At 42.7% G+C, this 17,358-nt stretch overlaps 1 protein-coding gene across 4 annotated transcripts in view; it reads left to right on the forward strand.

The window, feature by feature from the left end:
• KIAA0319L (KIAA0319 like) overlaps positions 1 to 17,358 on the forward strand; it is a 141,831-nt gene that overhangs the window by 103,809 nt on the left and 20,664 nt on the right. For all 4 annotated transcript variants that reach the window (XM_068269103.1, XM_068269102.1, XM_068269105.1 and 1 more), the window contains 6 exons: positions 2,774 to 2,897; positions 2,996 to 3,128; positions 4,953 to 5,101; positions 5,694 to 5,845; positions 7,492 to 7,630; positions 11,106 to 11,265. In XM_068269103.1, the coding sequence (XP_068125204.1) occupies positions 2,774 to 2,897; positions 2,996 to 3,128; positions 4,953 to 5,101; positions 5,694 to 5,845; positions 7,492 to 7,630; positions 11,106 to 11,265 (857 nt within the window). The remainder of the gene's footprint in view (positions 1 to 2,773; positions 2,898 to 2,995; positions 3,129 to 4,952; positions 5,102 to 5,693; positions 5,846 to 7,491; positions 7,631 to 11,105; positions 11,266 to 17,358) is intronic.

A 17,358-nucleotide genomic window follows, 5' to 3' on the forward strand; every position in this document is an offset into this window, starting at 1 on the left:
CCAGCCAGGCTTCAGTCAGAGCACCTGATCTGTATGTTTGCTCAGGATCTATGGCTACAAGTATAACAAGGACAAAGTAATGACTGACTCTTGGGTAAAGAAAAAGGTTATTTTGTGATATGTCCCTTTTCATTTATGTTGTATAATATATGGCTAAAAGTTTTAAAGGCAGGTGACCAGCAGGACAAATCCATGTCATCCTCCATATTCCTTTCACTTCAGGTGTGACTGGGTCTACAACAGTTACTTAATGTGCCAAAAAATGTATTTATGAACACCCCTTAATGTGCACATTGGAGACTGGAGTCAAACAATATCATGAAAAATTAGACACAACCCTCATTTATGTATGCTATCGCAAGCGCTGAGCAATTTATTGAATGCTCTTAGAAAAGTGCTTTTGTAAGCTTTTTGCTGAGCGATTAGTTTATTCACTTCCTGACATCAGTCGGAAAGGAATAAATACGATGTATTTATTCTTAAAAGCTCTTGGGAAATGACAATTCAAAGCACTTTTTGACAGGGCTGTGGAGTCGGAGTCGTGGAGTCGGAGTCGGGGCAATTTTGGGTGCCTGGAGTCGGAGTCAGGAAAAAATGCACCAACTCCGACTCCTAATGAATTTGTAACTGTAATTAAAATAGAAAATATGATAAAATGTTCTATTTCTCAGATAATAGTAATTAAAAATAATGTATATATACAGTATATATACAGTAAAAGCTGTGCTTAGTCCACAAAAATGAAATAAACCAATCGAAATTAGTTACTTGTGCTGCTTCAATAAAGCAGTCCCCATATTTTTAAGGTCAGATATACACATCTGATTGTGACTGTATATATGATGTGTACACAGGAATCTCTTATATATACTAAATAACATCTATGCTGTAAGAATAAAGCCTGATGTGTAGCCGTGTCACTAATAGAGATGGTCAATGAGATGGAAATAATTCTGCATTGATGCTGATTTATGCAAATGCATGCACTCCCTTTGCTCATGAAATCAAATAATTTGATATGTTAAAATTTGGTTTGGTGACTACAAATTAAAGGGTACCTGAGACGGATGAAAAGTAAAGTTTTTTTATACATACCTGGGGCTTCCTCCAGCCCCCTTCAGGCCAATCAGTCCCTCGCTGTCCTCCACCACCTGGCTCTTCTGCTATGAGTCCTGGTAATTCAGCCAGTCAGCGCAGTCCAGCCACGTGCCGCTCCCAAAGCCAGGAACATTCTGCAGCTGCGCAATAGTGCTGCACAGGTGTAGTACGCTCTTGGCGGCGGAGTGTGTGCATGCGCACTACGCCCGACTGGCTCAAGTACCTGGACTCATAGCAGAAGATCTAGGTGGTGGAGGAGGACATCGAGGGACTGATTATACTGAAGGCGGCTGGAGGAAGCCCCAGGTATGTATAAAACTTAAATTTGATCTGTCTCAGGTTTACTTTGTTACACAGTAGTACTATACTCTACATATGCACTCCCCACAGAGCTGCAGGGAATCCACTGAGAATGTTGTGCACATTGAACACAGAGGTGTTGTCTGTCGCCCATAAACCTTGTTCAGATTGTGCATGAAGAATGTGTAATAGAGGAAGAATCTCTTCATTCTCCTGCAGAGTACCTGCACATCATTCTTACATGTACCCACAGTTACATTGCCTAGGGCCTGATAGATGTTCTTTGTTCCGGTTTGTACCTTTTACAAATACTCTTACCAAGGACTAGTTTTAGTCTAAAGGGATTAAATATAGTAGTCTACATATCCTTCTCACTTCAGTTGTCTTGTAAAATTCCTAAGCGTTGGCAGTTAGAGACGAATTTCACGCTACATACTTTTAATCAACAAAATTGTAATATGCAAATTAGAGGAGTCGGAGTCGAGGAGTCTGAGTCAGTGGAATCCTAAACTGAGGAGTCGGAGTCGGTGGATTTTTGGACCGACTCCACAGCCCTGCTTTTTGAAGCGCTTTGCGATTTCCCTATACCTTCCATTGAGCAATAACGCTCAGTAAATGGTCCATGTAGCACGTTTGTGATTTTAATAAAATCGAAACACGCACATGTGAACACTCTCATAGGAAATCATTGCACAAGCGCTTTTAGAAAACACAAAATCCAGGCTCCTCACCTTGAGCTAGGACATTTAAACACTTGTAGATTTAATGGGGAGGTGCTGGAAGGGGTGAGGCACGCAAAACATCAAAATGAATTTCCGCACACTCATGCAAATCCTCATGCGAATCCATTTACAACAATCATGCAGCAATCAATGCTGTCCCTACAGCTAAGTTAAAAGCTGGGATCTTCGTTACAAGAATAAAGTCTCTTGCGTAGTCACATACACCGGATAGAGGTAGCCCAGTCTCATATGTGTCCTAACTCTGGCCCTGTAACATGTATAGCACAAACATGCACGCATTCAGCGCATCAAAACCTATCTAGGGAATAGGAGCACATATCCTTAACATCCTCCCTGGGACAGATAGTGCATCTAACTAATCCTGCAAGGGAGCTGCTAGTACCTGCATATGTACCATGCGAACACACCAGCAAGCTGTGTGTTAAGATCACTAATGGGGAAAGAGGGAGAGCACTAGATAAAATCCTAGCCACAAAGGATCAAATACAATTTAAAAAACACAAAATCCAGGCTCCTCACCTTGAGCTAGGACATTTACACTTGTAGATTTAATGGGGAGGTGCTGGAAGGGGTGCAGAAGTATACATTGTAGGGATTTCTTGAGTCAAACCTTTTTCTGTTGACTTTTGCAGGGAGTAAGAACATCAACTCTTCAATTATCAGCCCTTCAAGAAGGTGATTATACCTTTCAGCTTACAGTGACGGACTCTGCAGGTCAGCAGGCTACCACCGAGGTCACAGTTATTGTTCAACCTGGTAAGAACCACGTCTTATGCTGTAGTAGAGTTTACGTTTTACCATACACTTTATTGTGATTTTTTATTTTATATCACACTCCATTTTTACCTTTTCAGAAAACAACAAGCCCCCTCAGGCTGATGCTGGACCAGACAAAGAGCTGACTCTACCTGTGGACAGTACAACTCTGGATGGCAGCCGGAGCTCTGATGATCAGAAGATTGTCTCTTATCTATGGGAAAAAACAAAGTTTGTATTATACTGCCTTATAATAAAGGAAAGGTTTACACAGTAGTTATAGAATTTAAAGAAATACACAGAAATATTTATCGCTGAGGTTCAAAGTGTTAATGCAACCTCAAGTGGTAGCTAATAACTTTGCAGCTACTATTAATTTGAGATACAATTCTTTCCCTATAGTCTGCTGTAGATACACCTGTCAAATAGCTGTAACCTGACTTATGTGTTGTTTGTAGACAGCTGGGGAGTGTTTCAGTTCCTGCTTCCCAACCACCTAAATCAGCCACCTGTGTGCATTTGTACATGTTTGAATGTGGCAACTGATGGGCATTTAAGAATACAGGATAAGCATAATAAATGCCTACCAAATGTATGTGAAGAAGTTATGAAGTGTTAGATGTATTTGAGATGGGTTTACCTAGAATGTTATTGTATAGTATTATAGGAAGTGGAAATCTATAATTTCTATGTACCTCCTGTACTCTTGAGGTCACATGGCTGTGTTGCAGTGCTCTGTGTGGTGCTTTTAAATGCATTGTGATTTAAATGTGTACTGAGTACATGCTAGGCAGTTGTGAAGTGGTAACTGTACTGCTCCCAAATATTCTACACGAACTACCCCTATAGGTTAAATATGTTTGTCTGATGATCACCTGCGGGACTTAACACACCGGGACGTTTTCGCCGCATCCCCGACGCTAGGACTAAACTATGTTAACGCGCGTACTTGCGTCACTCTGCGTTAGACCGGAAGTCAGGGGCGTAGCAATAGGGGGTGCAGAGGTAGCGACCGCATCGGGGCCCTTGGGCTAGAGGGGCCCTCCCTCAGTTGCAGTTTTAGCTTTCTATTGGTCTAGTGCTCATAATAATCACTTCTATAGATACTTTGAATAGTGGTAATCACTAACAAACTGTTCCCCATCCCCTTCTTGCACCACTGACACTGTGGTTGCCATTGGCAGGTTTTGTCCCGCCGTATCAATTGTTACGTATAGAGTGCTTGGGGGGCCCCATTGTAAAACTTGCATCGGGGCCCGTAGCTCCTTAGCTACGCCACTGCCGGAAGTCATGATATTTTATGGCGGTGCAGGGATTTAAAAAAATGTTTGGCTTTGTGGCACGCATGCGTGGAAGCGCATTTTAACAATACGCTTCCCTGCACTTCCGCACTCCCGAAGCAGGAAGTGACGGCAAGTGACAGGGAACACCGCGTAGTAATGCTGTGTTTCCTGAAGGCCTGTTTCTGAAGGTGTGGCGGTTGTGACGCACCACATCGCTGCCGCCATTTAGCAATGTGAAACCGGCCTGCATCCTGCCAGAAAGTTAAAGGCAATCCTCACTTCAGATGTGCAGTTTGTAAAAATGTTCTTTGAGGCCTGATGCTGACACAAGTTACTTATAAATGAATAGGACAGCTGCTGTATCCAGTCCTATCCCAATAGGAGCTGATTAGTGTTTGCAGTGAAATACAGCTCTCCCTCTACAGAGCTGTGTATTTAATATGTAATAATATATTTGTTAGGAAAAAGTAAGCATTGTAACCAACCATTATTATAACTTTGTAATTACTAGCCTGGGTACATACAGTAGTTCTTTGCGTCATAGTATTAACAGGATGTAAATTATTTCACTCCAATCGTCTCCACACTTGAGAAAGGGTCAGGTGACCCGTAACATGTATGTGTCCTTTGCTCAATAAACAAACAAAAGTTTGAAGTCAGTGGAGTGCCTTGTTCAAATTATTGGTGTAAATCATTTTATTTTGTAATGACGTTAAATCAAGTTTTAGGAAAATCTGATAAGCTTTTGTCTCCCATTCAATTTTTATTTCAGGGGCCCAGAAGGTGTGAAAATTGAGAATGACAACAGCAGCATTGCCACAGTTACTGGCCTGCAGGTTGGAAAGTATGAGTTCACACTAACTGTGAAGGATGAGAGGGGCTTGCAGGATCAGACAGTTGTCAGTGTAATTGTGAAAGAAGGTGAGTGTTTACTGATCACAGAATAACTCTGGAATTAGATAAAATGTTATTTACCCGTGTTTAGTTAAGCATGTATGTCACATGGTGACTTGCTTCTTTGCTTTCTACTAAGTATACACAGCCCTAAGTAGGTCTCCTCTTCTCCCGAACATGGAACATTCCAGAATGAAAAAGACAAAAGGTCACTCTATCCTGCTGGGGAAGGGGGATGTCCTAAGGTTTAAATACATGGCGAGTACAATAGATTGAGTTGTATGCTTGCTGTTATTGCAAGTGAGTGACCTTCTGCTCAGGCCGAGGCCCCACTGGTCAGGCTGTTCCCGTGAAAGGCCTTCTGGGACTTGGGACCATTCCTCTCCTGCTGATAGGATTTGTCGCTGCTATAGGTTTGACTCTGCTTATGCTGCACAACCTGTGGCTTTATTCCTTTTACTGCTGTTGTGTACCTGGTACAAACAAAGAGCTTTACAGCTGATCAGACATACCTTCTGCTTTTTAATACACCATTTTGTTACAATGTATATTTCATGACTTGTTATTTTAACCTTTAAGTATCTGTTTGTTTGTTTTTTATTATTATTATTTCCTGCAGAGATCAACAATCCACCTGTGGCAAAGATAGCTGGAAATGTTGTCATTACTCTCCCAACCAATACAGGAGGGTTGGATGGGTCCAAATCTTCAGATGATAAAGGCATTGTCAACTATCAGTGGGTGCGAGATGAAAGCAGCCCAGCTGCAGGAGTAAGTTTGGCCAGCAGTCTTAAGCAGCCCATACACTCAGCCGATTTTCTGGCCGACCGATCGATCCCGATTGATCGATTGCAAATCGGTTGACCAATCGACCGATCGACGGCCGATTTCGATGGATTTCCATCGAACTTGCAGGGTGGAAAATTTAGGTCGATCTGATGAGATTGCTCATCAGTTTGCATTGGCCTTAATGGAAATCTGATGGCAGAAAAATGCCATCAGATCGAATTTCAATAGATTTCAAACTGAAATCTATTGGAATTCTATCCTGGTAAAAAATGTTCTAAAAACGCATCAGATAGATCATCAGATGCATTTCTTATCTATCTGCTGCCAATCTGACGAGTGTATGGGCACCTTTATTGTCTGATTAATACTTATTGGAATAGTATCCATCAAAGAACAGTACAAACACAAGTAGTAAACATTACTATGTAGTATCCATTGGAGGGCTTTTGTTGATATGTATGGATGGTAGTTTTTGACTGGTCCATAGCTGAAGAATGTGCAAGCTTCCGATGTCCTTGAGCCCTTAATGTTATTTTTTTCCTATATGAATTTGTATCTATCATTTACAAACTGTAGAAAGTAGAGACCGGCACCATCCAGTTAAAGTATTAATATTATTAATAAATGCCGGTCTCTACTTTCTACAGCTTGACTTTGGATACAGGAGTGCTGCCTGATCCACAGACCTTGGCACACATCATCAGATATTTCCTATAGGAGTGCTATCCACTTTGCACCTGTTGGAGTAATTTACAAACTGGGCTAATGGCAAGAAACCTTCAGGGTCCTTCATAGCCATGTTAGGTTGAACTCATTGAGCATGTTTACAGCCCAGGTTGCAGCTGTAGTGCCTCAAGGGTATCAGATAATGTTTGCAGTTCACTACCCTCGGAAACCTTGAAGCAAGGCTTTTTTGCGCCTACTTCTCGCCGTGTAGCGCCGAAGCCTTGCGTAGTTATAGCAGTAATGATATAGTCTATGCACTGGTAATTCGGGGAACCAGCAATTGCTAGACCCTAAATTACTTCTCCCTCCGAGTTGCGATGACTCGGAAGTGGAATAGTATTTAGCAACCCCCTCTGAATCTGTGTGGCAGCAGGGTGAGCAGTCATACAGCTCACCCTGTGCCAAAAATCCCAGACAGACAGCCATGTATGCCGGAAACCTGTGCATGGCTTCTCTTATATATGTATAGAGGATTGGGGAAAACCAGAGAGCTGTCTTGTAACACTACTGATAGCAGCCTATCAAGGGATGAATAACTACAATTAAATACGTTTTTCTAACCCGTCTGCTTATTATTCCTCTGCATCCATAGCTATTGTCACCCTGTCCCAATGAACACTGCAAGATCATGTCAATGTCCTCACGTCACACATAAGTGTTTAATGGTCACGCCTTTTTAGGGCCTGAGGCCACTAACGCAGTTGTGTCCACTTTTCAGCAACACATCAATGTTACAGATGCTGAAAAGAGGACATAACTGCACACAATTGTGTTAGTGGGCTTACTAAGGTTTTTCTGGTCATTTTAACACGTTAACTGAAATTTGAATGATGATTACTTGCAGACAATGTTAAGGCAATGCTTCCTGGATGAGCTGAAAACCACTGACTTTTTCCTTACAGGAGGTGTTGAATAACTCTGATCACCATGCAGTCCTGTTTCTCTCTAACCTTGTTGAAGGGACTTACACCTTTCATTTGAAGGTGACCGATGCTAAAGGAGAGAGCAGTAGTGATAGAGCTACAATAGAAGTCAAGCCAGGTAAGTTCCATTTCAAAATTTGCACACGCCGCTTAAAGTGTACCTGAGATGGGGCCCCCACAATAAAATATACATACCTTGGGCTTTCTCCAGCCCGATCCCTCCCATGGCATCCTCTTCTCCCTCTCTGTTCGCCCCCCACAAATGTATATTCTATTGCTTATCTCTCAACTCAGGTTCCCTTTAAGAAGGGTAAAGCTTAGTGCATTGCCAAGTTTCCTATCAATATGATTGCATGCATCCACCTGTGATTTTCATACTGTGTTGAAGTTAGATTCTGCCAAAAATAAAATCTGTGTAAAAGTCCCAGGTGCCAAAATAAAGATTTGGTTTTCAAATAAATGCAATCTTAGTGAGAATTATGTTGCTCTTCCCCCTTTATTGCTGTCCCCAGCATTTAACTGCATTAAAGCCATGTTAAATCCAGTCAACTTCTTCTCTTGTAAGTTTTTTGTTTTTGTTTGTTTGTTTGTTTGTTTTTTAACCAATCAGTATATCTGTTTGCTTATCTACCAATTTAAGACTTACCGTATATACTCGAATATAAGTCGACCCCGTGTATAAGTCGACCCAAATATTTGACCCTCTTAAGATGGAATTTTTTGATGACTCAAGTACAAGTCGACCCAGGAAAGTGTGCCATAAAGGATTTTATTCATGCTAACTACAGAATGCATACAGTGAAACCATGAACTTTTAAACATGCAACGATCCTCCGGTCCCCCACAGTAGCTAAGTTACCTACTCGAAAGTCATCAGCCACTGCACCAGTGCTGCTCTGGCCATGCATGTCCTTGATCATGCTCGTTGCCGGGAGCGTCTTGTGCAGGCGCAGTACTTGAAAATCTTGTACTGCGCCTGCGCAGGACGCTTTCGGTGATAGAAGCGTGATCAAGGATGCATGCGGCCAGGGCAGCGCAGTGGCCGTTGACCTGCCAGTCAGTGGAAAATGAAACACCCGCTGCGGGGTATTGAAGGATTGTTGAGTGACTGCGCTGGGCGTAGGATGTTTGCAGGTAGCTGGTAGAAGCGCAAGGTACGGTAAACCGTTTGATTTAGGTTCACCTTGAGGAGGTTATCGTACTTTTTTGTGTGCTGTTTTCACATGTATGAGACAAGATACCTGAAACAAATGGCCCTGCATGATCTCCATGCATTTTCCCCACACTGTGCTACTGTTAATGTGGTAATACAGAACACCAACAACAGCACAGTGTTGGAAACATGCTTGTATATCATGAAGGTTAATTGTTTCAGGTATCTTGCCTCAGATCTGGCTACGATATGTACCTGCTGGCTGAGATCTATAAGCTGCTCTCTCCCTGGCGCTGCACAGTGACGTTATGATACTGTATGAACAGCGCTGGCACTTCAGGGGGAGACAGTAGCTATTAGATTGGTTGTGCTTGACAGTGATGTGGGGGGCGGAGCTTAAATCGCGGGGGGCGGAGCTTAAATCGCCGATGTCTAGTTAACAAAAAGCTGCTTGCATCAGGGACAGCTGGTGAGGGCAATGATCGGTGGCTGGAACGGAGAGATTAGAGCGACTCCTACCTCCGCAAAGGGAGTAGGAGCCGCTCTAAATCCCTCCATGCCACCGATCATTGCCCTCACCAGCTGTCCCTGATGCAAGCAGCTTTTTGTTAACTAGACATCGGCGATTTAAGCTCCGCCCCCCGCGATTTAAGCTCCGCCCCCACATCACTGTCAAGCATAACCAATCTAATAGCTACTGTCTCCCCCTGAAGTGCCAGCCGCCCAGCGCTGTTTATAGAGCAAGTGCTGGGGAGAAACAGCGCTGGGGAGAGAGCCCTGTAGTCAGCTATCAGGTACGAGTGAGGCATAGTGAGCAGCTCCAGTGAGCAGCTCCTACCCCCGCAGCTAAGGAGGATCAGTGCTGAGTGGGGGATCAGCATTTTCAGCCGCTGCCTGCATATGTAATGAGCGGGGGTTTGTCCATTCTCCTGCGTGGAGGGGGGAGCGGAATTTTGGCATCTAGCAATCTTAGAAGTCCAGAGGGACACAATCTGGCTGGCTGGCAGCACTAGGGGGGCAGAATGCAGCAGATGCAGAGTAGGAAGGACTCTTGATACTCGGCTGCAAGTCAGAAATTTAGGTCTGATGCGAGTACAAGTCGACCCCCCTACTTCACAAAAGTAGATCAGACCTAAATTTCTCGACTTATAGCCGAGTATATACGGTATAATTTCCAGTCTGCAGCAGAATTCACATTCAGTTCTCTTACAATGTGATCATTTGATCAGTCCTTTAATTGGACCAGAAGGAAGTATTGACATGTGTACTTGGTCTTACCTTATTTTCTGAAGGTCTACCACTAGTGATCAGTACTAGCATTATCCCCATTTAAGTCTACAACCTATCGCACACTGCTCAGTTGTTGAAAGAGATTCAGTCATTTTAATCAAATCTCTCTGAAATCTTTTGCGCTACTCAAAACCCATCAGTATTCTAGGATCAAAATTGATTGAAAATACAGCTAGATGGAAGGAAAAGTCAGACTGGACTCAGATTGATCAGTTTGTTCTGCATTCGTAGAAAACTCCAGGCGAGGCTTGTTTAGTTTATAGGGAATTAGGGTATTAAAACTAAGTATTTGGCTTGAGGAATGCCCTATAAACTATAAGTAAGGGGCACAATTCATGAAACGAGTAAGGGCTCAGACACAACATAAGCGCTTTTCTGAGCTCTTCCAATTGATGAAATTGTCACGATTGTGTACGTTTTTAGGTGATTGCAGCGATTTTTATTCGATTTTCACAGTGATTATAATGAAAGTAAATGGGAGCGATCAATCGCAAGCTTATCAAGCGCTCTGAAAAGCACTCATAGTGTGTCTGAGCCCTAAAAGTTTATCTCTGATTCACTTTAAAGTGGTGGAGGACTTTGCTGTTTTTCTTGAGCGTTAGCAAATTTTGACTTTGGCTCCAACGTGCTAAATGTTAAGGATAACATAATTAAATTAAAATAATCAGTTTAGATGCAGATTCAGCTAATTTGATAAAATGTGTCTGAAAATATTTTACTGCCCAGAAATCTATAAAGGTGCGTACACATGCAATATTGTAACAAACGATCGGTCGTTCTGCCAACAGTAGTATGTGAGTACAGGCTGTCGGCAGACTGATAAGACTGCTCAATTGATACAGTGATTAATGGCAGCAGACAATCTAGATTGATTGGCTGGTGAGTCAGTGTTGTGTGTATAGTGCTTTACTGCAAAACCACTTAAACCTATTACAGAATGCCAGTTTGTATGAATTTAATTAGGCTTCAGCTGAAATGTGATTAAAATTGTGGCTGCATTATGGCGCATTAATAGCTACCCCTTAGTCGATTTTTCATTCAGTTCAAGGCAAGACCTAGTCTTTTCTTGGGCCCTTTGCTACTTTGTGCATTATGTGGATTTGATTTAATAACCGCTTTTATGACTACTCATTTTTATTTCTACTCTCAGACCCAATGAAGAACAACTTGGTTGAGATGATTTTGGATATAAATGTCAGCCAGCTGACTGAAAGACAGAAAGGGATGTTTATGAGGCAAATTGGGGTTCTTCTTGGGGTTCTGGACTCTGACATTACTGTGCAGAAGATACAGATGTACACTGAAAAAAGGTAAGGCTTAGGCAAATCATATTGTAGAAGAGACTACAAGGTTCTTTTATACTTTTTGTTCTTTATAAAGTCCTAGTTCATCCTCCTAGATTTGTTAGTAAAAGTGAATAGGTCTCTAGGCTTTTACACAATATTCTTTGATGCAGCCTTTAAAGAAAAATTCCCTTTTGGAAAAGATCCATTATGTAACGCAGAGAGTGATTATTTCCCAGGGTTTTTACTGTCCAGCTCATTCTGCATTTGCATGAAATAGAAATTTTGTGTCCAGCACTACAGCTACAGCAATTTCATGAGACTGCTGAGCTGCCTTGTTATCCACAAATAGTTAATCTCTTTCCAGCAGATGATAAAGGTGGAAGATGTCAGGGGATCTTTGGATGCATTTCTAATGCTGCGTTTTACAATGAATATTATTTTGGGAGTTGTGTTGTTGCTCGTGTCCATATTACTATGATAAATGGTATACAGTAGCAAGAAAAAGTATGTGAACCCTTTGGAATTATATGGATTTCTGCACAAATTGGTCATAAAATGTGATCTGATCTTCATCTAAGTCACAACAATAGACAATCACAGTCTGCTTAAACTAACACGCAAATCATTAAATGTTTCCATGTTTTTATTGAACACACCATGTAAACATTCACAATGCAGGTGGGAAAAGTATGTGGACCCCTAGACTAATGACATCTCTAAGAGCTATTTGGAGATCACATCACATTTTATGACCCATTTCTGCAGAAATCCATATAATTCCAAAGGGTTCACATACTTTCTCTTGCTACTGTATATAAAAGCTAATATAGCTGATAGAAATCACCACTTTGAGGTGTGCCCCCCCTGGATGCAGAGTGTCTCACCCATGGATGTTAGAAATGCTCTGGCTATATATATATATATATATATATATATATATATATATATATATATATATATATATACATATATATATATACATATACATATACATATACACATATATACATATATACATATATATATATATTTGGAGGGAAGGGACGCGGGCGGGTAGCTCCGATACAGAGGAGGCGGGGGAGCGGCGCCGACTGACACCGCATAGGTAAACATTGTGCTGGCGACACGCTGTGTTTCGCTAGCACTGCGGAGGGTATAGCGGCGCGCAGGGGGGTCCTGGAGGCACACCATGGGGCAACAGAGGCTGGTGTTAGTGTGCACAACCAGCCTCTGTGCCCCACTAACATAATTAAATCCCACCTCGGGTTCTCTTTAAAGGACAACAATGGTTGATTTGCATATTTCAGTTGTGATGCACTGGGAGACACCTTGAGCTCACTCCAACCTGAATTATCGCAAATACTTTCTGTTTTAAGAAAGCAAACTTTTGTTTTCCATAGCATTTTAGTAAGCAGGCTTTTTGGACCATTGTAGCCCCTTACACACCCCAACGAGTTCTGGTTCACCATGAGCTAGCTGGTTAGTCTGTACATTTACATGGGTTGTCCTTTTTTTCTGCTATACAATATTTGCGACATCTATTCTATATTAAACTGCTTAATACTAATTGCCTAGCTATTACACATCTCTCTTTGCTTCAGCAATTTCAGCCTCACGGCTGTAAGTATGCGGCTAATATAGCCACAAGCTGGCACTGTGCAGTCAGAACACCTGATCTCATCTTTGGTTAGTGACTCCAAAAGTGTTAAAAACAGAATATTACTATACAGCCAGGAAAGCAGCATATTTTAGATCTAGCTCAGCAATTGGTGGCTTTCACAATCTCTTAATTTCGGAACACTTTTAAGACATTCAGGTGGTGTCGGTGGCTTCACCCAGGCACCAAGGTTAAATGTACTCGGTCAATGACATGCAAGCCCCCAGAGATTTCTCATTACTGTAATTTAGAATGGCTCTTTGTTGTTCTTTGTTTCATTTACTTTTTGTTTCTCCACGTTATTGAAATTCAGTACAGTCGTTTCCACTCCTTTGCTATGGTTTGTTTTTTTCACTGCAGAAACGGTATCCATTACGAATTTGCTTTCATTGTTGTGTAAGCAAAACATTTTACTGTAAAGAAAGGCTCCCAGGAGTTCTTCAGTATGTTTAGGTGTTAAATGAATAAGATTATAGGTTTGTGTCTACAAATGATTTACTGTTAAGCAGACCCTCCGTATGTGCAGTACTAAACCATCTGGTTTCCACCCTGTCATACGTTATCAAAAACCTGCTATTTGGTCTTTGTATGCTTCTAATCAGGTTCCTCTATTACCTTGTTAAACTCTGCTTCCCCAAGTACAATACATAGCCCAAGAAGTATAAAGATGGGGTTCTCTTGATTAACTAGGAAGTTGAAAATGGCACATGCATGTTATTATATCATCTGTGTTAAAAGGGGTCTGACTTTTCATGTTGGAGCTTAGGGCAAAGTTTTTTCCTTCACACATTAACTTTTTGGAGCTGTACAAAATACTTACCTGAGTTCTGACCCTAACCTCCGACCTATGTCACCTTCTTTAACCACTTTTAACATATCTCTAACAAATCTCAGGCACAATACTATACACAAATTACTTACTTGGAGTTTGCAGTGACTTGTGGTGCCCTCGGTGTTTCTTTTTGGTTTATCTCTGTGTTCATGGAAGTGTTGACGTCCTATATATCTTTAAATATCTTTAAATGACGGTCTTTTAGCAGTCTGTGAGCAATAAGTAAAATGATATAATTTCCAATGGAGTAAAACCACTTAGATGACTCCTTGGAGTGTCTCTCCAGCAATTGATAAGATGTGATTAAGGGTATCCTCCAGTGCAGCTCACCTGTGGATAGGAATTTATCTGACGAAGACACTGTTGTGTTGAAATGTGTTGTCACATAGATGGGGAGACCCGGCAGGCAGTTTTGTATCTGTGTGCAGTGTGTGGAGGGCCATTTGGTTAAAGAGGTGCCCTAGTGTGAATAAAATTGGATTGAAAACAAGATAACATTGAAAAACAAAATGAGGTGGCTTACCTCAATGGCAAGATCTTTGTATAGACCAAGAAATATTTGTTTAGCACAAGCAACACGTTTCACTGGTCTAAGCCCGCTTCCTCAGGCCATAACAGTGCCAGTTGCAAATAGCCAATCAGTGCTAATTGCAAAGAGCCGATCAGCAAAGGGAGGCTCCCTTTGCTGATTGGCTATTTGCAATTTGCACCGTTATTGGCCTGAGGAAGTGGGCTTAGACCAGTGAAACGCGTTGCCTGTGCTAAATAAATATTTCAATGTCTATACAAAGATCTTGTCATTGAGGTAAGCCACCTTTTTTTTAATTTTTTTTTTATTTTATCTTGTTTTAATTTTATTCACACTGGGGCGCCTCTTTACCCAAATTGTGCTTTTACGTACCCCCTAACATACCCTGTTGGAGGGGTCTAGACAGACTTTTACCAAGGAGAGCGACCACACCTAGGTCCGGCTGGACCACCCCAAGTGGAGTCAGGTTTGTTGTCTCCACCTGCTTCCTGTGGTTGGTTGCCCCTCTGCAAAACCCGCCTTTGTGAGTAGTACAATTGCCTTACCTGTTGATATCCCATATATGAAAGCATATTGCGGTATTGGGCTTTTTGTTTTTTTGTCTCCTGTGTCTTTTTTTTCTCTAGGGTGGTGAGACATCCCTACTACTATAAAACTGCGTACTCACTGCCTAACGTCACCTTGATGACTGTCATCAGCAACGCCTCTTCCTTTCGGCGGGTTAAGTGCGAGGTTACGTGACATACACTGCGGAGCAAACGAGACTTCCAGCGATCACTGTTGTCGTTGGGGGTCTTAAAGAACCGATATGCCGTGTCAGTAGTTATCAGCGCAACGCTAAGCGACGTTCCCATTGTGGTTCTGTATCCACCTGGTGACGTCATGTAGAAATCGCCGGTTGTTGGAAAAATCGCCAGGTGGGTATGTAGCTTAAGTGTGTGGAGGGTTTGATCAGATAGACCACTCTCTGATCAGATAATGATCTGAGAGGGAGCTATCTGTTATCCACATTGACCAGAGTATGGCCAAAAAAAAATATAAGTTGTGGAATGAAATTCTAAAACTGAATGTGTCTGTTTACCTTGTGGTTAAATTTACTACAGTACTCTTAGATGACAGATCTTACATCAAAGATTCTATGGAAAGCAGAACTGAACATCCCATTAAAACTGCAGTGTTGTTCTTTCATGCTTGGTGGCTTTGTATCCGAGTTCTTAAAGCCCATGTAAACCCAAACTGAACAAGGGAAATTCTGGAAGCAATCATATCTGTTAGATGGACCCCCACAGAACCCCTTTAAGAAGTATTTGTCTCTAAAGAGTTAAAGGATACCCGAGGTGACACGTGACATGATGAGATAGACGTGTATCTACAGTGCCTAGCACACAAATAACTATGATGTGTTCCTTTTTTTTTTTTCTCTGCCTGAAAGAGTTAAATATCAGGTATCTAAGTGGCTGACTCAGTCCTGATTCAGACAGGAAGTGACTACAGTGTGACCCTCACTGATAAGAAATTCCAACTATAAAACACTTTCCTAGCAGAAAATGGCTTCTGAGAGCAAGAAAGAGGTAAAAAGGGGAATTTCTTATCAGCGAGTGTCACACTGTAGTCACTACCTGTCTGAGTCAGGACTGAGTCAGCCACTTAAATACCTGATATTTAACTCTTTCAGGCAGAGAAAGAAAAAAAGGAACACAGCATAGTTATTTGTGTGCTAGGCACTGTACAAACACATGTCTATCTCATCATGTCACTTCCGGTATCCTTTAAGAAAGTCAAGTGGCAGGAGTAGAGCTGACTGATTATTCCCCTTACCCCAGGTAAGGTCTGGTCACAGGGATATCCGCAGATCAGGAGGCTCTCTTGCCTATCTGTGTGCTGCCATTCAAGGTGGTCAGACAGAAGCCCCTACTCTTTGCAATGCAGCCAAATTCACTTATCTCAGATAGAAGCTGCACACATGCAGATGGGGGGGGGGCAGGGACAGTGCATGCAAGACACCTACTTATTAGCGTGCGCAGGCAGGAGAAGGGACCAACGTGTTAAAGTTACGACCCTGGTAGTGTGTGTGTGTGTGTGTGTGTGTGTATATGACTAGGATTGGGAAAGCCCCCTGGCGGTCTATTAAAAACCGCCGGGGGGGCAGCAGAGCAGTTATTTTTTAATTTATTTTTTAAATCATGTAGCGAGCCCCGGACTCGCTACATGATGGCCGCTGCATCCCCCCACCCTCTTTGATAGACTCCTGCGATCTCCGATCAGGAAATCAAAGAACGGGATTTCCTGGAGGGCTGCCCCCGTCGCCATGGTGACGGGTGGCATGACGTCATCGGGAGTCCTGATCTACCCCTCAGCGCTGCCTGGCACTGATTGGCCAGGCAGCGCACGGGGTCTGGGGGGGTGGGACAATCGGTGCAGAGCGGCGGCGATCAGAGTGCACATGCAGCTAGCAAAGGGCTTACCGCCAAGGAGGTTAAAGACACTACAAAATACACACACACACACACCAGCCCACCTACGCTTCAGAAATAGGGTTGCTACCCAGCTAGTATCTGGCCGGCCCAACTGGAAGATTCACTAAAAAGCCGGCACTGGAATAAAAGTTTCACCGTCACGTTATCTGCCGGAAACATTAGCCCCAGGCTCCTAGTTGAGTAACCTGGCGACAGATCTCCCTCCTCTCTTCTTGGATTGGCTGGCCAGGCACTTCCAGCCAATCAGATTCTCGGGAAGGAGGAGGAGCCGAGCAGACTGAGACTGAGAGAGAGTCTGAGCCTTCCCTGAGCAGCATGCGTCCTGTGAATTGTCCTCCTGGCTGTCTGCACTCTGCAGCAAGCTGCTCAGCTCAGTCCCAGGCTCGCTCAGTGTATGTGGAGGGAGAGAAACAGATAGAAGTACAGAGACACATGTCTTCAGCAGTCAGAGCCAGCAGATGATTAATGTGCTTCTGTGTGAGCTGGCCTGGAATGTGCAGGAGAGGACAGGTCTGCTATCATTCCTGTGTGGTGTGTGCAGTAGGATGAGCCAGCCCAGCCCCCTAGGCAGCAGCAGCCAGCAGTGATAAAGAGTGGAGAGAGGTCCCCCAGACAACTTGTC

This window comes from Hyperolius riggenbachi, chromosome 2 (genome assembly GCF_040937935.1).
Source record: "Hyperolius riggenbachi isolate aHypRig1 chromosome 2, aHypRig1.pri, whole genome shotgun sequence".
NCBI lineage: Eukaryota > Metazoa > Chordata > Amphibia > Anura > Hyperoliidae > Hyperolius > Hyperolius riggenbachi.